At 36.8% G+C, this 21,146-nt stretch overlaps 1 protein-coding gene across 3 annotated transcripts in view; it reads left to right on the forward strand.

Annotated features, from left to right (window-relative positions):
- LOC574679 (hemicentin-1) overlaps positions 1–18,566 on the forward strand; it is a 112,338-nt gene extending 93,772 nt beyond the window's left edge. For 2 of the 3 annotated variants that reach the window (XM_030997535.1, XM_030997536.1), the window contains 19 exons: positions 414–584; positions 1,484–1,654; positions 2,323–2,487; positions 3,282–3,452; positions 3,910–4,080; positions 4,783–4,926; positions 6,329–6,466; positions 7,542–7,901; positions 8,211–8,273; positions 8,773–8,895; positions 9,333–9,467; positions 9,796–9,915; positions 10,474–10,602; positions 11,609–11,731; positions 12,425–12,619; positions 13,548–13,667; positions 14,356–14,482; positions 15,596–15,794; positions 16,384–18,566. In XM_030997535.1, coding sequence (XP_030853395.1) covers positions 414–584; positions 1,484–1,654; positions 2,323–2,487; positions 3,282–3,452; positions 3,910–4,080; positions 4,783–4,926; positions 6,329–6,466; positions 7,542–7,901; positions 8,211–8,273; positions 8,773–8,895; positions 9,333–9,467; positions 9,796–9,915; positions 10,474–10,602; positions 11,609–11,731; positions 12,425–12,619; positions 13,548–13,667; positions 14,356–14,482; positions 15,596–15,794; positions 16,384–16,581 — 3,023 coding nt within the window. In that variant the 3' untranslated portion in view covers positions 16,582–18,566. The remainder of the gene's footprint in view (positions 1–413; positions 585–1,483; positions 1,655–2,322; positions 2,488–3,281; positions 3,453–3,909; positions 4,081–4,782; positions 4,927–6,328; positions 6,467–7,541; positions 7,902–8,210; positions 8,274–8,772; positions 8,896–9,332; positions 9,468–9,795; positions 9,916–10,473; positions 10,603–11,608; positions 11,732–12,424; positions 12,620–13,547; positions 13,668–14,355; positions 14,483–15,595; positions 15,795–16,383) is intronic. The other variant, XR_004066343.1, reaches the window with a different exon arrangement.
- Positions 18,567–21,146: the final 2,580 nt, after the last annotated feature.

Genomic DNA, 21,146 nt, shown 5'->3' on the forward strand with positions numbered 1-21,146 from the left:
CATTTTGTTGTAGATTACTTGAATGTTAGGATTCATAATCAAAAAATATATGAACATTCTTTAAAAACAATGTCCTCATGATCAGAACCTACCGTTCATATCATCTTTTTGGAGCCAAAAGGGAGTTAACTTGTATCATGTAATTTAGAGCAATTGCTCTTGTGGTTCCAAACAGACAGTATCTTCTTCTCTCTCATGAACCGGCAATAGTTATGAAACATTTGTTCCATTTTGTGTTTTATCAAAGAGAAAAGATTTAATATACATACTCTTATCCTCAGGGAATGCAGACACTTAAAAAAAATAGAAATACCTATTTTCATGACTTGAATTTATGTGGAGTTGTAGCCTGTGGTCATTAATTAATGTTCACCATCTTATTCCTGATCTTTCTGTCTTGCCTCTCTCTTCAGTTCATGGTCGCTGGGGTGAATGGCAGCCATTTGAAGAATGCTCTGTATCCTGTGGCTTTGGTGTCCGTGTAAGGCGACGATTCTGCGATAACCCACCGGTTCAGTATCGAGGAAGGGATTGCGAAGGCGAGGGTGTCCAGCAGGATGAATGCTTTGCAGGAGAATGCCCAGGTTAGTGATGATGATGATGATGATGAGGAGGATGACGGTGAGGAGGATGGTGGTGATGATGATGATGATGACAGTGAGGAGGATGAATATGGAGAGATGGTGACGATGGTGATGGTGATGGTGATGGTAATGGTGATGGTGACGGTGATGGTGATGATGGTGATGACAGTGTGGAGGATGGTGATGGTGGTTGCGGTGGTAGTGAGGAAGAGAAGGAGGAGGTAAAATATAATGGTGATGATGATGATGATGATGGTGATGATGATGAAGAATATAATGAAAATGATGATGAAGATGGGAGGATGGGGATGGTGGTGGTGGTGGTGGTAGTGAGGAGGAGGAGGAAGAGAAGGAGAAGGTAGAATTTAATGGTGATGATGATGATGATGGTGATGACGGTGATGATGATGATGAAGAATATAATGAAAATGATGATGAAGATGGTGATGATGGTGGTGTTGATGATCATTGTGATAATATTAATGGTGATGATGATGACCATAATAATTATGATAATGGAAATGAAACGGTGATAAGGATGGTGGTGATATTGCCGCTGCTGATAATGATTATGATGTTTGTGATATGATTATCATGATGAGTATGTTGTTGATAATTGTGATTGCAGTGAAAAATTGATAATAATGTACATGATAGTAATGTCTTGTTTTTGTTTAAAATAGAGGAACATATCATCAATATCCTTCATGTACATGTAGTGCTTGGTGGAATATCCATGTGAGCTTTAGATCACAATGTAAATAATATGCTTCTGTTGTTGAATTGGAGAATGTTAAAAAATTCATTGAAATTCTTTTGCAAAAAGGCTTTTCTTTTCTGCAAAGAGTATGTTCATGCCTATTTTTACATGTGTTGGGACTCTTTCTTCCTGTTCACAGTGGACGGTGGCTGGGGACCTTGGTCGTCATGGCAACTATGTGATCGAACCTGCGGCAATGGCAATACTATCCGTGAGAGGATATGTAACAACCCTGAGCCTAGGTACGGCGGCAGGGACTGCAGCGGCCTATCCAGGGAGACTAGAGCTTGTAACGTTCGACCTTGCCCAGGTGTGTTCAACTATCCTTAATAATAATAATAAAAACAATACTTGTAAAGCGCTTACCACCAAAGTCTCTAAGCGCTAAGCTCCTTTCGTTCTGCAGTTATGGTAGCGGCTTTAGTTCCATAACTACTTTGCTCGATTTTTAAGAGAACTTCTCAGGTTTTTTGTTTTTAAGACAGTGTATGATTGCTGATGAGGCTACCCTAGGTAAACAAGACCGTTATTATTATTATTATCATATTATTACTTTGATGTAATTAGGCTCATTTAGTTAAATTAGAAATAGCATCACAGATTTGTAAATGATGTGAACTGATAGAAGAGTTTGAACAAAATCTTAAAGGTATAGACCAGTTCTGGTCATGGGATTGCATTGTGAAAAAAACGTTGTGGAATCGATCAGAAAAGGTTGACCATCTAGCATATAAGTATTGGTGTGTACTGCAAGGTTCTGGAATCATCAAAATGATAAGAAATTTGGTCCAGTCTTGGTAAAGTTACAAGCACTGTACACAGAAGATGTATATGTTTGTATCATCATGTATTAGTCAAAACATATTCTTTCACATGATTGGTAATAAGAGCTTCCATTTCATTTTTCGAGAGGGGGGCGTTTCGAAAACTGGTCTTTACCTTTAACATGAATCTAATTCCTTCTCCCTGTCTGTATAGTGGATGGTGTATGGGGATCATGGAGTATCTGGTCTACATGTACAGTGTCCTGTGGTGGAGGACAACAGACTAGGACCAGGACCTGTACTGGACCACTTCATGGTGGACAGCCTTGTGAGGGTAGGAGTGAACAGACCATACGGTGTAATGCAGAGCAGTGTCCAGGTAAGAGTTTGCTGTTGGTCTACATTAGCGTAACATTTTTTAGTTTAAGGCAATACAAAAAATAAGATTAACTCTTTATATGTCACACAAATAATCTTTCTGTGCCACATGTTATTTTCATGGGATATATACCAAAGGCTTCAAGATTATTTCACTGTTTCCAGCACAAGATTTATGTATATCATTGTTAAATGGGTCGTCATCAAGCTAATCAAACAGGAAATGGGTAATTTTGTGAAGCCCTACAAAGCAAAGTGTGAAAAAATGCTAAAATTTTTCAAAAAAAGTATTGGTCATTAAATGTTTTGGATCTATTCAGAAGCATCTTGTCCATTTAAAATAGAGCTAAACATATTTGTTGTTGTCTTATGAGTCATGAATGATCCGGTGTGACCCTGTGGAAAATGGTCCTCCAGAGTGTTCGGTCTTGAGCCATGCAATAGGCTTAGACGAGTCTGTTAACTGTCTTGTGCCATTGGTCCATCTAGTCTCTTTTGACCTTCAGTGCATCCTTACTTAATGATCTTTTCAATCCTACCTTCATTCCTTCTAAAAATATGGTTAAAGCACTTTAAGATCAATCTTTTGACACATTGTAGCGTGGTTTGTGATCTGATTTCTAACAAATTCATTGGTTGGTTCTATGTTCTATCCAAGATGTTTTCAGCATTTTCCCCCAACACCACATCTAAAATGTTAAAAATCCTACCTTTTTATTCGCCTTTCCAACTGACCATTTTATTGCATCATTTACATTACCTAAACTTTATACTCCATTCTTTCCCTCAATCCAGTACATGGTAATTGGTCCGACTGGGACGTATGGGGTATCTGTTCAGCTATGTGCGGTGGAGGAATAAGACAAAGGTTCCGCTCCTGTACCAAGCCAGCACCATCCCCTACAGGTCGACCCTGTGTAGGTGACAGCATTGATACAGAACCGTGCAATCAACAACCATGCCAAGGTAGGAAGAGTCACTATAGGTGCTCAGGTCCGGTGACAGTTGCTCCTAACTCTATTTGTTCAAACATACTGTATAGGTTAGGATTAATGTTTCAATTGGCTTTTAGTTTAGGTTTAAACGAATCGGCTAAAAAAATAATCAACATCCCGCTCTAGTCTGCACATTGTATAGTACAAAAAAAATTGTTTCTTTATTTCTTTATAAAACATTTATTAATATACAAAGTTGCTTTCTAGTCTGTACATTCCTTTTGCTATACGATGATTCTTTAAGCAAGTTTAATATACATTTTTACAAGTCTGAACAAGCTATTTGTTGTACCTTTGATAGTTGTAAATGTATGTACTCATACCGCAATATTGATGAGAACAGGTGATTATATAATGTAAACAAATATATATTTATGTGTATTTCATATGTTGGAACTTCCTAACAATTATCTTCTTTCTCCTGACAGTTGATGGCAAGTGGACACCCTGGTCACCATGGAGTGAATGTTCAGAGACCTGTGGAGAGAGTAGTAGACGTAAAACCCGAGAGTGTACCAACCCTGCTCCAGCCCATGGTGGCAGGCCGTGTATAGGGGCAGCTGAGCTCATTCAAGCATGTCATACACCTCCATGTATAGGTACCTCCTTTTGCTATATAAAATCTTCAACTAAATTGTTTATTTGTTATTATGATGATGGTAATATAGTGATGAAATAGTAATATAATATTGGATATTTCATAGCGTACATATTCATCACGTATTGAGATGATCCAATATTAAACCGGCTCTGCTAGGCTACCTATTTCGGTGCTCACAGCATTCAAAGAAATTCCTTCTACCAGTACACATTCAACACCTGGATGGAGAGTGGTAAATGAAGATTAATGTCTTGCGAATGGACATTAAAGCAATATTCGATGACTTCCTGCAATAATAGCAGTACTGCAAAGTATTTGGTGTCATGGCTGCTATTGCCTTTTTACAGACAGCTTGCGGTATTGACGATGTGTCTAAGAATATACATTGTAGTTATGTACAGTATGGGTGCTGGCCAAGTACATATCATAATTACAATGGATTTAGCTGATCAGTAATATTGCTGGAAGCATGTCAAACAATTTCTGTCTACCCCCGATTTTGCATTTAGTATAATTAGGTCAAAGAATGATACCTAATGCCTTGTTTAAGGGCAGGCATTTTAAAGAATTTTAATAGTGCCATCTACAACTTCTAACATTATAAAGTGAAATAACCACTCACCCAACACTTAATCACCCAGTGTTAAGGTACATAAATGTATTTTCATCACCATGATTTTGAAAATTCTTTTTTTCCCAGTTGGTCCAAGGACAGCCGTTGCCATGGTAACAGGCAGCATCAATGGTCAGACATTGAATGGTCAACTCTTTGCCAACATCAGTGTGGACAATGCTGGTTACACCATGGTCAGTGCCAGTATGGACAATGTACCTAAAGATATTGGTAAGTCATCAACAACATTCCTAATCAGAAATAGCGTTATTCTATACAGGCCTATCATGGCTCAATTTGATTGATCAGAATAATTTTATTATTCAAATGTAATTGTACACTGTATTTAAGAAGACGTGCTATCATGGAAGAAGTATGAATTATACTGGATGAACACAGAAGCTACATCTGTACTAGATTTGTGAAACTTTAATGAGTGTTTGATGTAATTGAGCTTCTGTAGCTCAAGAAAAACAGAGAAAGTGTTATTAATTGGGAAGTGGTATTTACATCTATATGTTGGCATATATATATTTCAGTGCTTAGAAAAGAAATAAATACTGGTTTAATTTATTGTAACCTGTGACCTGTATTGTAATCTGTATTGTTTGATTATATATTGTTTATTAACCAAGACTTAAAAGGATAGTTGAGTTCTGTTTTCAGACCGCAAATGCCTTCAAAGTGCATGGTTATTGCTCTTATTCTTATCTATGACATTTATAGTGCCCTTTTAGAACCTAAAATTGCTATGAAGGTAAATGAAGGTGAAATTTAGCCAATATGATCATACCAATTCAGCTCTACTTAAAAAAAAACATGGTGACCGTTAATTAATTATTTAATTAAAAATAACAATACATGAGCCGGCTAATTGTGGGTAATAAATATAAGCAACACGAAAATGCAAACAAAAAAGCCAACATCGGCATTGGCTGAAATAGGACATAAACAGGGTTTTTTTCAAATTTTTCAAAATATCTAATACTTGTGGTGGTACACAAGTATTAGAAATTGTTATATTCCACCCGTCTCTGAGACGATTTTGATCAAACAAAGATGATTTTGTCATTTGAATATTGTGTTTTTTCAAATTTGACACTCAGTTTTTCATTATCTCACCAAAAAATTATTTTGTGTAGCGCCCTCAGCAATAGAACTCAACTTTCCCTTTAAACAAAATTATTATTCATTAATCATGTATGTCACATAATCAATTGTTATTGTTTTTGTAATGTAAATACAATGTTAACTACTTGAGCCTGTCTATAAATGTGGGCAAAACAATTTTCAATGTTTGAACGTACATTGGACCAATGAAAATGAATGAATGAGTGAGTACATGAGTGTATGGGTTATGTATGCAGAAGCTTTCATGAGCAGTTTGGGTTTAATAGCCTTTATTTCCTTCTTATTGTTTGAATATCCCACCGCTGCGACCATGTTTCAATATCGTTTTAGTAGCATTGAGGTGTCACAAACAAAAGAATAGATTACACAGCTCATGTGTAGTGCAAGAGAGTAATTAATTACCATTGAGGCTGTATGCTGCTCTCTTTTAATATAAACATTATAAGTGTTTCTTTTCTTATATCTCATAAACAATATTGTAACACCTATCTTCACCATCCAGGTAACGTGATGCGTATGCTGATCTCCTTGATATCTCCTGTCTACTGGACCAGTGCGTATGAGCGTGACAACACGGCTAATGGCTTCTCTGTTACAGAAGGAAACTTTGAGAGACAGACTCAAGTCCGCTTCTGGTCAGGTAAATCAAGCAAGACACTGCTTTAATGCTCATATCATCTGTTTGGAACCAGAAGGGCATCAACTCGTATCCTTCAACACAGAGTTAACACCCTTCTGGCTCTGAAATGAGTTTAGTGATCATTCATGTTGATATTCTTATTGGGAAAGTTTGTACAGTAATTGTGCCTTCACCATGCCTTCAGGTGATGGTCTGTATCTTCTGGGTTTAACCTATGATTCTAGGTGGTCTGAAAACCTGATAAACAGTCTTTCAGGTCAGATCATGAAACACACCATCCCAGCTGGTATTTCCATTACGGCAGGGATCAGTATATAAACAGTGAGGTAGATCTTGTCCGATCTAACTCTTTGAAAACGATTTGATTTCGAAAGAAATACATGCAGTTTCTACAGATAGCTTGAATTATATCTCAGGCATACTATTGAGCAGGTTAAGTGGATTATCTGGGCCCTGTGTTATAAAAAGTTGAGATTGATTCTAATCAATTGCAACTTGAGATTAATCGCAACTATGTACTAATAAGAAAGGAGTTGCGATTAATTTGAATCAATCACAACTTTTTATAAGACAGAGCCATGATATTGTAATGTGATGGTTTAAAATTCATGTAAATGTTAATAGTAATTATTATATTATCTATTTGATAATGATAATGAAACAGATATTTATTGAAGTACACATATGATACCCACCTCACTTCCTTATCCCTACAAAGCATGCCTGAACTGCTACTCAAAACAAATTTTATTCACCTAAAAGCCTCATTCATTCCATTTTCGGTTTAATAAAATTTGGAGTGGACTAAAAGATTATTATTATTATTATTCAGATGTGACGAGGCGAAACCATGGCAACTTTTTATGATAATGTAAGCTGTAATTGTTGCCATTCATTTCGTCATATCTTAACAAGCCTTAAGAGGTATTCAAGCTGCTCAAACAGTATGTGATCATGTAGGGAGAGCTCCATCTTTTTAATATATCCAGATTCCACTGCACAGAATTAAAGTGTATCATGTCATAATATATCATGTCATAATAGCAGAGAACCCTTTCTTGCATGGTTTTCACAGGCGAGGAGCTGACCATGGGAATGCATTCACTAGGAGTAGATGAAAATGGAGTCTTGCAGTTGACCATCCTCCTGACCGGAGACACGCCCGAGATCTTCCCAGAGGATCAGGTCATCACACGCAACTACCGAGAAGACTACATCCAAACAGGACCAGGGGAGATCTACGGCAAGTCATCGCGTCATGTCACTATTGATGGAACGGCTCTCCTATATGCCTGGAACCATACCATTCTCTATGATGATGCAGGCAGCCAGATGCCCTACCTTGTGCAGACTCTCAACACAGAGGGCGCTACAGTGGAATACAATCCTGTTGATGGGTCGCTGACCTACACCATACGCGTCTACTTTACTAGAGGTCAGTACTTGTCGGCTTGTAAAAGTTGACTGATAAAAAGATTGATGGAGGAATATTTGCATTATGAAGAAGCAAAACCTTTGTCTTTGGTACCGTAATAGTTTGTTCTTTTCTATCGCCTGATTTTTCGTCATTTATTTATTCTGAGATGCAGTGAACCACTTGATTGGCCTGTCAAAATTCTCAGTGAGAGGCTGCTGTTGCAATTTCATAAACTGTTAAGTGATACTATTCATGTTTGCAACTAATAAAAAAAAAAGCTTAGCATGTGAAATACTCTTGAATGTTTTTCTTGTTTTTTTGTTACAGGTGAACCACGAAATAGATGTCCTTCAGGATTCTTGCTAGATCCATCTGGACCATACTGCAGAGGTAACATCACCATTGTCTGAATCATTGTGTCCAATCATTGTCTATGTTAAGCTTATTTTGAATACCCTCGTAAAAAAAGAAGTTTTGCCATTGCTTGTGACTTTTCATGAAAGAGATCTTCCCAGCCGGTATCTCCATTAGGGCAGGGATCAGTATATTACAGTACAAAGGATGCAGAAATCAATGAATAAAAGGATTATAATGAATAACTGAATAAAAATAAATAATTATTAAAATAATAATAGAAGTAGTAGTAGAAGCAATAATACTCATGATGATTATAATAATAATAATGATAATAACAACAACAACAAAAACAAAAACAATAATTGAATTCCTCCTTACCAAAAAATATTAAAAGGTTTCTGAAAACAAGTGCATCTTCAACAAAACTTTGAAGGGCAATGACAGATGGGCTGTTCTTATAAAAATAAAAGATATATTTTAACTTGTTGCTCATCAATTTTGACAAAGCTTGCAAAACTTTTTATTTGTGCAGATATTAATGAGTGCCTGCAGAGGAATACATGTTCCCATTTCTGCCAGAACTATTACGGCGGTCACGTCTGTGCCTGTCCCACTGGTTTCAGACTCAACAGATTCAATGAACGCACCTGTGACGGTAAGAATAAGAATGTATTACAGTAGATGTGAAAAGATTGATGGAATGTAACTGAGGGTACATGTACATACAAACCACTGTTTGGAAAGTTAAATGATAAGGCAATAACCTCTGCAGAGAAACTTTTATCAGTAATTATGGTGAAAATTACCTATACCACCATGCAATTACAAAATATTTCACCTACTGTTACACAATCACGGGGGCCTTTCTAAAAGTCATTGGTGTCTTCACAAGTTAACAGTGGTTTTTGCTCAGGGCTCAGGGCAGGAGGAGGAAAATGTTCTGTTTGCTATTTTTGTTGAGAGGTTCATAATTCCTGCGTCTGATATTTAAATGTTCTTTTGTCACCTTGAAACTGCAAATGTAACATGTGACTGAAATTGGTGGACTCTACCTCTCCGTTACTAACTCTTCACTTTTTCTTGTTGCTGTAGACATCGATGAGTGTCGGTACAACAATGGAAACTGTCCGTCTAGTGAAGAATGCCAGAATACCGAAGGGTCTTTCCGATGTGTGCAGCATTGCACTCGGGGAACACGCAGGATACCAGGCACCACAAGCTGTGGCGGTAAGTCAACATTAGTTTGGGTATAAAAGGAGATAGTGTATTGTCCTTGGTTGACGATTATGACTACCAGTGAATCAGATGAATATTTTCGATTTTTTTTTTTTTTTTTTTTTTTTTAAATCTTAAGGATAAGCTTGAGTTTTGGTAATGATAGAAAATAGATTTTCATAGAATCCAACAAAACTTACACTGAATGTTCAAGAATACAAATAAATGACATGAGCCAAACGATTTTGGTAGGAAAAGTATAGGGGCTGAGTAATGAGCGTAGGAAGATACGGAAATCCAGGTTGCCATGGTAATAGCCTTCTCCATAATGCGCTTTCAGATATCAATGAATGCCAGGAGTCTCCCAACATCTGCTCCCACCAATGCAGCAATACTCAAGGAAGCTACCAGTGTTACTGCAATAAGGGATACCGTCTTAGGGGAAAGAATCAATGTGAAGGTAAGAATCATCCTTTTATTATTCAGTCATTTGAGTGGAATGGAGAGAAGAGGGTTGGGGGGGGGGGTGAATTCAGGCTATAGTCGGGATTGAGCTACCAGTGTTGCTGTAGAAATTGTCTTAGGGGAAATTATCAATGCGAAGGTAAGAATACGCTTTTCATTTTTGTTTTCATTTGAGTGAGATGGAGAGAACAGGATGGGGGATAGTAGGGGATGTAGAATAATAATTGTGAAGTCAAGCGGTCTCCCTTGGTTATTCATTCTGTCATTTGAGTAAGATGGAGTCAAGTTTATTCAAATGACATTTAAATGTATTATCAATCAAGATTCTTTCTTTTTATGTAATCAGAAGATGTTTCACAAAGCTTTTTTTCAATGACATATGACAAAAATCAGTGACAAATCTACTGATAACCAATCAGAAGCAAGGATTTCACTAGCTTATAACAAAAACTGCCATTTGTCACTGATGACAAGTTTTGTGAAACAACCCCTTGTGATAAAAATGAAGTAGAGATATGACCAATATTTCTTTTCTCTGTCTGAATTTATTTAGATGTGAATGAATGTGAGGAACATAACCCATGTCAGATCAATCAGGACTGCATCAATCAACAAGGTCGTTATCGCTGTATAACGGTCTGTCAACAAGGCTTTGAGAAGGCTAGGAACGGCTCATGCATAGGTAAACATCATTTGAAGCCCCACTGCACTACTTCTAGCTACTTGCGCCCTCTATATAGCATACAATGCCTAAGCGGTACCTGTTGGTCCCCGATGATCCTCTTTTTCTTATGTCAATTGAGAGCTGATTTGATGAGATAAACCCCCTGTCAGTGACCTTGCAGGGAGGTCTAATCCCTCCTGGCCAAACTAGTGCAGACGGGCTTTAAGGCTTGTTCAGATTTGATGCGTAAAATCGCTGCAAGAAAACCACATCTTTTTGTAACGTGTGAATGAATGGCAACTGGGAGCAACAAAATTCCTTTGCATCTTGTGTTATAAGATACAGAAATGTGATGCGTATTGCACTTTATGTCACCATAAAAACACAGTGGCTTTGCTGAGCAATATCTGAACGTGCCTTTTAATGTGCAGTTATTATAAACGTGACTGTGCATCATAAAACCACCACAAAGTGGCATGATGCAATTTTTATTTCAAGGACAGTAAAGGTGAATTTTGTATTTAAAAAAAAATGTTGAATAAGTATACTGTCTTTAATGTTTAATATTTCAACATTTTGAGGTATCAAATATTCTTTTTTTTAAAAGCCTTCAAAAATATACTCTAATGCTCTCATCCATCGTGATAAAAAGGAAGCGCGATGGCTCAGTGGTAGAGTAGTGGTCTCGAATCCAGGTCGATGCGCTAGCGCCCTTTGGTAAGGCATTAATCCTCATTACCAAGTCCCTCAGAAAGGATTTAAAGCCGTTGATCCCCTGGTTGATAAATGTCAAGCATACACATGCTTTCTTAGTCAGGTAAAACAAACTAAAACAAAAGCGTGATATCTCAAACTTTACAACTCGATCAAAGTCCGGTTGTAGAACCCTGTCTAAACACAGCTTACAACACAATTGAAGGAGTGTATACAACACACATTTGAAAATGTCTTTCAACACTTTCACCTCTGTACATGTATTATTGTTTCATTGAAAGTCTCTCCTTTGTTTCTGTTTTAATACCAGATATCAATGAATGCAGAACCAATCGTCACGAGTGTGCTGCTACTCAAACCTGTATGAACTCCATGGGTAGCTATGCTTGCCTGTGCCCCCGTGGTTTCCGTGCAGAGGGCCGACGTTGTAATGGTACAAGACAGATCTTAAGAATCACATTACTTCACATTTTTTTTGTTCTACCTTTACTGTGGGAAGCATGGTTTATGCAGATTTTTAAATATTTACTTAGATTAAGCATTATAGATTTGAAGAAAAAAAAAACATACAGAAAAAGAAGGAATTCAGAAGATAATTCCGTCGCTGCAAATCCTATTTAAAAGTCACTAATTTTCAAAATAGATGAATATGAGACTATATGATACTATACTACTGTCATTGTACATATAATTGTGCTTAATATGTTTGAAGAAGAGTCCCTATATGTATTGGCATTTAAGTGATGTCACTGTGACATAGTGCTGGACAACTTTCCCATTTGTTTCAACACACAAAATGACTGAAATTTCATTTTTTCAATTTGTAGTACTAGTACTTGGGTGAATTTTTTTCCTTTACAAAGGACCTACACTAATAATGCTATAATTATTTGCCATCCATAATCACACAACAAACAAAGAATTGTTTATGACTACATCACAATCCATTGACCATATTGCTTATTTGAGTTTCTCATAGATTTACTGCTCTCATATTTTAAACATTCATAACTCTTATTATTTGTCCCGATTTATTTCAAACTTTCGCCATTTTGGTTTTCTTATTTTTCTGCTTGCATACAAATGAAATTAAATTGTGTTAATTTTTCATTTTCTGCCCATGCAGACATCAATGAATGTGCCAACCGACCCTGCACGTATCAGTGCCGTAACCTCCAGGGCGATTACGAATGTATATGCTCACCGGGGATGATGAGGGCGCCAGACAGAAAGACTTGTATCGGGTACGAGCAAAAAGTAGAGCCCCCGACGGTCTTGGACTGTATGAATGGATGGCGCCGTGTGGCAGGCAGATGTGTTGGTAAGTGGTGGTGGTGCATGGTGTCGTCCTCACAAAGCCGCATGTATAGGGCCTCGTTCAGATATGGTGCGGCAAACCGTGGTGGTTTATTTACGATGACGTTAAGTGTAGCTTCACATTTCTGTATCCTATAACACAGAGCTCGGTGATTAGGCATGTGATCTTTGTTGCACGCATTTGCCATTCATTGACAACCCCTTTTTTTGGGCGGCAGATTACGGCAGCAATTATTAGACCAAGTATATACATGTTTGCTTGGTCTACGTAGGTTGAATTTCAGGAAAGAGACTACTTTCATGTAAACTTAGATCCAAGTTATTTTGTGAGACCAAGCGAAAACCATCCAATTTGTTTTAATTTCTGTAGTCTAATACTACCCGCATTTTAAACAGACCATACATGGGCACGTTGATTGAAGGATGTCACATCTGACTTTCATGGATGGTGAGGTGTTACAAGTAGCTGTAGATATAAGATTGGCTTTGCAAGAGGTCCATTTATGTACAACCTGTAATATGCAGCATTGGTTTCTGATGGCACTAAAACAGCAACATGTTCAGTAATGAAATATGATCTGTGTGTGTGTGTGTATTGGGTTTTTACAGACGTGTATCAATCAGATATGATTATTTACGTCTGGGGACCGACGTTTAAATGTCACCATCCGAAAGACGTGACTCAGTTTTGAACCTGCGTCCTCGGCCGAATCAGTTTGGTAACTGTTAGCTGAATTACAGGCGCACGCCACAACGCCTAGTTTATTGTATATTATATAGTATATTGGCTCTCAGTAGTCTTGTTTTCATGAATACTACATTCTTTATTAGCCTAGGTAATTGTAGTCTACTGAAATTTGTTTTCCTAATAATTTTACTTTTATGTTGGAAGGAACTGTCATGATTTTGTCTTCCTTGTTGTCCCTTTGTAGATGTGAATGAATGCCAGCTAGCACATCCCTGCCGGTATAGATGCGTTAACACCGAAGGTAGTTTCATGTGTGAATGTCCGCCAGGTTATCGCCTATCAGCGGACAGAGTATCTTGTGATGGTAAGTGGAAAGATTGGATTTATCTTATATCATACCTTTCATTTAATTCTTGTTGGGGACAAATCCTAAATGAGTATCCACAATTTTTGTCTTGCCACTTCCTTTTTATGAGTACCATGCTGTCATCTAAAAAATAATTTGTGTTTAGCTAGAATATGTTAAAATCAATCTTAGATAAATTTACCTGGCATTATGTAGGTGAATGGTTCAAGAGTTTGAAGAAAATGAAGGATACCATGAAACCCAGCTTATTAACCCAAGTCTGCCTTTGGTTTTGTGCACACACCCTATTTACTCAATAAGTCACATTACTGTTGATCGAGAGTACATTTAAAGTGCAATATGCGATGTAGAAGTTGTATTTGAAGCTCATAATTTGAAAACAGTATAGCGACATGGAACCCCTTACACCAAGAGCTAAAAATATTTTAGTTATGATTGTTATACTTTAATCCTCACTGACAGAAATTTTTTCATCAAAGATGAAGTCCACTGTGAAAAAGGAGAGTAACAAAATCTGACTGATATGAAATAATTCATAACTGATTCAAGAACCATTCAAGTTGAAACTTACAGCTTTAGCAATAATGAGAGTACAGTAACAAGCATTAACATCTGTTTTTGGATATGAGTGGTTTGCATGTCACATTGAAAGTATCATCTAAATCTTGACCTTTTCTTTTACCAGACATCAATGAATGCGTCGAGCACAACATACAATGTGGAGGCAACGACCTCTGCTTTAATCGTCAAGGCAACTATAGCTGCTTGGAAACGTCCTGTCCACAATATTATGAGAGGGAACGTTTTACAGGGTATGTTTGGAGTACAGGGGGGGGGGGGGGGGTTCACAAAGATTCTAAGTCAAACTTGACTCCAAGTTGGACTTAAACAGTATGAAAAGCCATTTGTAGCCTTAAAATAAAATATATTCAAAAGCAAAAATTCAAGTATTTTAGACTTTTCATAAATTCCACATCAAGAACATGACATCTCCTTGATAATAGAAAATATGAATGATTTGAATCAACATTTTATGCCATTCAAAATAACTTTTACACAATATTTTTAAAGATGCTAATAGCTTTCCATAATTGTTAAGTCCAACTTTGAGATAAGTTCAACTTAGGATATTTGTGAAACATTTGTGTAGGCTCTGATTAATAATGGATTCTTGTCTATCTTTCATTTATGTCTTAACACTTTGAGGAATTATTAATCTCTGCTAGGTCGAGTTAAGTGTGGCAAATGTAGATTGATGTTAAAGGGAGTGTATGTTGGCTCATACTGGTTAACGCCGTCTACGTCTTCTTTTGACAACTGCACATAAAAGAATGGACTTGATTAACTGGGTCAGTGCGCGCTAGCGTTGGCGAAACAGACCGAAGTTCGGTTTCGCATATGTTGCACGCATGCAAATGCTGCGGTCGTGTCGGGAAAGACACATACTGTCGCCACGACACACTACCTTTAAGTGCTAATATTGTCTTTCCAAGGACGTTAGAGCTGTGGGAGAGATTTGAACTCCTTACCCTATGGTTCACAGCCCAGCGACTTACCAACTTATCCACTAGACCACAACACATCTACATTTGGCTTGAATAACTCATCGACAGCACGATGGTTAAAAAAAATCTCATCAGAGAATTAAATCTGCAAAATATGAATCATTGTGTGCTTGATAATAGGCCTACATGTATAACATTATGATGTAAACTCTTCATGCGCTTCCTTAGAGCTGTTGGTATCACTACCCTGGCTTTAATTCCGATAGCCATTAGGCCTTTAAAAAAAGGTGTTGTATTGTCCTTTGCGACATACCCCAAAAAAGAACATATTGCCGCCCAAACACTTTGTCAGAAATAATTGTTTTTAATTGTTACTGTTCCCTTTGTATAACCCACCTCCCCCTCCCCTTCCCCTCACAGGTACTGCGTGAGGTCTTGCCCTGCGACATTAACAAGATCAGAGTTACAGCTGTGTGAAAGCCTGCCTGGTACCATCCAATTCAGGACCCTTGCCTTGCTAACGGACACATCGGCTGGGCGGGATCTACTCAGGCTTAGGGTTGTCAGATCTGACGGTACCTACCATACAAACACATACTTCAGTATTGAGAACACGCAGGTAAGTATTTGATATTGACTTGATTTGAAGGAGATATTGATACAATATAGGATGGCCTTGAGGGATATATCAGAATCATATTGCCCAGATTTGTAAGACAAGGGCAGTATGGTTGTGATATGTCAATTGTATATTGATTATGACATACAGAGCCAAGGTATTCTTTTCATGTTGAAGAAACAATACAAGAGACAAGTTTTTTTCTCTGATGAATGCAAAGCTTTGACTATAGATTCCCTGGAGATGTGGATGATCTTCTTGCACACAGATGAAGATAAAAAGATATATAGGCATTGTAAAAATGAATCTTGAACAAAAAGCCCTTACCATATTAACCGTACCACTTCCTTTTAGGTTTGTTGGATATAAATGTGGCTTACTGACACGGGCTGCTTCTTAGCTTGTCTTAGTTTGAGGTACTTCAAACTCACCTTCAGTTTATATGAAAGTCCTTCATTTATATTCATGTTTATCTATAATTTTGTAATTGAAATTAACGTTATCAATAAATGATTTAACCTCACATTTTTTATGGTCAAAGCTTTCATGACCCTTTACATATTTCCTCTTTTCTTTCTGTTATCTTCAGGTGCCTTTCAATATCCGGACCGAGTCGAGTGGCCGGGGAGTTCTTTCAACCAGACTCAACCTTCAGGAGCCCAGAGACTATGTGATTAAAGTGCGAGCTCAAGGTTTCTCAGGATCCCATATCTCGACCCACGTTGAACTGGACAATGTCTTCCATATCCACGTCTCGGTCTCTCAGTTCCCCTACAGTAACTCATAGAATCATGCCACCCCTGGCTCTGGTTCACCATCAAGTAACATGAACAAAACAAGGAGAGATCGAGAATGATAAATGCGACAGAGGGAGAGATCGAGAATAATAATTGCGACATTTTTGGACAAAAGGCCTGTGACTTGTTGCTGTGTTTCCTTTGATGCAAGCTGCTTGTAAGGCTTAGGGGAATCCTGACTCGCTACGGACAGTAAAGCCTGTGAAGACCATGTGTGTCTTGATCTTGAGAAAGGATGCCTTTGCTGAATGCACCAATCTAAAGCTCTCTTTGCGTCAAATGCGTTATGTTGGAAGAATCCATTGAATAGTCTTTATTTTGTGACAAGATGCACTATCCATCGATGTCAGCATTTCTAGCAAACCAAGTCTGGGAACACTGCTTCAAAGACCAATCAACTTGAAAATTGTTGCCAATTTGAAGAGCTCCCTAATCATTGGACGAGGCATCTTGTAAATAATATGACAAATGTGTGCTAAATAGTGGAGGTGATTTTAAACGTTTTCTTGAGGCAGTGATGGTGCTAGCTAGTCGTGTGGATCGATAACTCCTTTGTGGAACATGTATTCTTTCAAGTTAGAATTAAAATTCTAATGGATATGCTATGAATGTTTTTCTGTCTATAAAATGTATTTAAAATTATTCATTTTTATTTTTATACTCTTCGTCATGTGTGCTTTTATTAAAGATTATGTAATGCTAACGAGGTCATACTTTCAGGCCAAGCAATAGGTGCTATTTGTCATGAAACCTTTAAATTGTTTTATTCCTCCATTTTAATTCTCTATTCTAATCAAGGACCATTAATTTGTTCAATTCGACTCTTCGCTTGCATACATCTTTCTTTTTTGATAGCATACAAAGACAAACACTCACTTTTAGGTCATGAAACGCATATTCTATAGACCTACCAGGAACCCCAAAATTATTATGAGATTGAAAAGTTGTTACGTAAGATTTAACAAAATCATGAGAAGGTAAACATATTAGAATACATAATTAACTGACCTCTTAAAATTTGTAAAATGTGTGCCAGTGATTGGATTTAAGTTGTTTTCATACACAAATGACTATACATTCAAATGTGTATGATTACACATAAAAACTTAAGAAATTCCTGTCCATTTCTTGTGTATAATTTGATCAATTCAAATTCAATAGTGCATCATTTCCATTGTTATTATGCTTATGATTAAGATGAAGTTGTGTATGAAATGTAATAGTTAAGTTGTGTACGTTGTGGCTGCATTCATTGAATGAAATTTAAAATCAGTTACATGTCCTTATTAAGTTTCTTATCTCTATTTATTTTCTACTTTGTATGTTATATAGAGATTGTACATACAGTTATTCATCTTTTTAACTTCATGTGTTACATTGTTCCATTAATGTTCCGACGGCGTGATTTAAAATGGCAACACATTCAGACAATATGCTTCTGACGTTGAATAGTCTAGACATAGTCATGCAATGTCGGGTCTAAATCAGTTTCTTATTCAGAAAAAAAAGGTTTATTTATTAAAATTCTTGTTAGTGTTACTTTATAACATTCTGATTCTTATGGAAAAGCAGAATTTATATCAAGCAAAATTAATTTCACAATATGATATTAATGAGATTATGAGATTGAAAAAACATTAGGAAACGTAATCTTGATATACTACCACAGATTAGTAATGCAATATTCATAAAATATGACTTGGTGTTTGGAATGCTTATTGTAATGTAGAGAATATAAGATTATTTGTTTAGCTTAATCGGTCTGTCTCATAAAAATGATTTGATTTCAATTTCTTTGCAAATCTACCACTTGTTTGAATATTTAATTCATGTGAAGTATCACAAAATGATGGACAAAAGCTATAATATGTATTTCATGTCTTTTAAAGTATTTTTGAATCGTGACTTTTACAATCTTGGAAGAAAGTGAATCGTCCAAGAACAAATAAACAGTTATATATATGACTACGTTATATGAACAGGGTCCATGTGATGTTTCTTGCTGAAGATAATCATGTGCATTTAATGTCCTTTTTTAATAGAATGCTGTTTTTGGTGTAAAAAAAAATAGTAGTGCAAGGAGGAAGTGATAAAAGTGAGACGTGAGAAAAAAAGTCATTTTGCGAGTTCTTGAGAGGAATTTCGAGTTATTCATGTTTGTGAGTGCATTTAGTGCATATGCACTTCACGCAGACCGGAAATCCAACCCAAAATAGACAACTACTCTAAAAGAAAGCAGAAAAATTAGAGAAGCAAATTGATAAAAAGTTTCAATAAAATCTGACTAAATATATGAATGTTATAAATTTTTTAAAGTTGTAATCACTATACGAATGGGCAACTCAAATTGGTTGAAGCAGTGATGTCGATGTGATGTAGTGCCGGACTACTTTCCTATCTGTTCCAACATATAAAATTTACATTTTTCAAAAATTCATTGCTCAGGAGGGTCTAATCTTTTTAGAGGACCTACATGTATACCGGTAATGATATTCTATCTATAATAAGTGTTGAGTAGTGCCACAGGGGGGAAGGAACTTATGAGAAAAAACAGAAATTAATGATATTTTTGTACAAGGCAAATAGGAGGGGTAGGAGAGTTATCCACGTCCTACGTCGCAATCCACTGACCGAACTACCATTTTGATATTCACTTAGTGGTCTCATATTTCAAACATTCATAACTTCCTTACTATAGGTCCCATTCATTTCAAACTTTTGCCATTCTGTTTATTCTTCTGCTTTCGTAAAAAATCAACTTATTACAAGGGTTGGATTGCCCTTAAGTTACAATTGTAAAATGAACAAGACTTGTTGAGTTTATTACCCAGCTCAATGTTACTTAATGCAGTGCATATCACTAATGCATAAGCTTCAGAGCATGAATGCTTTGTTTTATAAAATGTGTCTACAATGCGAGTATAAAGTAAATAAAAAAGCAACTAACCAGATCAATTAAACGTCAAAAATCGCACATTTAAGGAGGTCGCCATTTGATTTGCTTTAAATAACACATAAGTGCAACCAAACAGATTAATGCACTTCTCAGTATGCGCATCAATGTCCTTACCATTTGAAGCTACGTACATTTCGTTGCGGCTTAATTTGTACGCGCCAGGGATACACGCATCTCAGCCGTGCATTATCACTATTGCCTATTGATGGGAAATTTTTGGCATGGTAAATGAAGTATGAAAGAAAGGGTGCCCTGTCACGTGTCGTCATTTGATTGCCTACATTCTTGAACCCCCTTTTTACAATACTGTATCTACTCAGTATTTTTGTTAACAGTGGATCAAAGAGGAACTTATAATGGAATATAGAAAAGAAAGGAGAGGCAGAGAGATAATTCAAGTGAGAGACAAAAAAAGAGGTTGTGGTAGAGATATATAGGGAGAGAAAGAGAGAAAGCAGAGAGAGAGAGAGAGAGAGAGGGGGGGGGGGGGGGGTGAGTGAAGTCCCTTCGGCCGGGCTTTCAGGGTTCGCTTAAGGGACCTGAAAGCTCACATAGATTCTCTCTTAAAATAACAATTTACAAGCAATTCATCATGAAATTAAAAATACCAAATGGAAATTGTGGACATATATGGGGAGTTACATCAAACTATGTCAGTTTAAATCCGACTTAAAAACATATCTGTTTCGATCATGCCAGTCTTAAATTTAAATTTATGTAGTAAACATGTGAATTTTGTAATTGATTTGATAATTGTAATTGCTAAACGGTGAAAGCTCAATATTCTTCATCTCTTTTCTCTCTCTCTCTCTCTCTCGTATCTAAGCGCATAGAGACAATTTTGTAATATGCACTATATAAGAATTGAACATTATTATTATTTATTATTATTAGTATAGCCATGAGGGATTATGTTTTTTTCTTTAAGATTTAACAATCCCCTCTTACCATGGACAACAAAACATCAAGTGTATGGATACTAATTAATTCAAGAATATAATACACGAAAGCTGACGCTGCATAAGATTTCTTGGAGAATACACAAAGATAAATGGTACAGTTTCCCAAATGTGAAATCATCATTTCAAGAGTTCAGCGGGAATTCTGGAAACTTCTTTTCTCCCTCGCTTTCTTTTCTTATTTTGGCCCTGTCATTTCTCTCCATACTTCCTTTTTTTTTTGAGGGGGGGGGGGCAGAAATATTGAGGGTTTTTTAACCCTCAAACCACCCCTCCCTCCCTGCGTACTTGCATGGTTCTGATTACAGGTGTACCCAAACTTTGGAAGGGCAGTCTCTTGGTATTCGTGTAATGAATTCCTAACATAAAAGATAAGTACATAAGCTCACCAGTAACTTGATGAATGACTCTCATTCAAACTGCTAGGATAGTATCAGATGTGGGAATCCAACAAAATTAACTCGTCTGGAGCCCGGAGGCATGATGTCCATATAATTATCACACATTTAATATATACCGGTACACTAAAATTTCCTGCCATAGGTATGAACACGCTTACCATAATAGGAAATGAAGCGACCGCTTCCGTGAGGCCCTGACGAAACGTGTCAAAACAAAAATGCGCTTGAAATTAAAACTC

Source organism: Strongylocentrotus purpuratus, unplaced genomic scaffold (assembly GCF_000002235.5).
Source record: "Strongylocentrotus purpuratus isolate Spur 01 unplaced genomic scaffold, Spur_5.0 spur5_scaffold_4, whole genome shotgun sequence".
NCBI classification, from domain to species: Eukaryota; Metazoa; Echinodermata; class Echinoidea; order Camarodonta; family Strongylocentrotidae; genus Strongylocentrotus; species Strongylocentrotus purpuratus.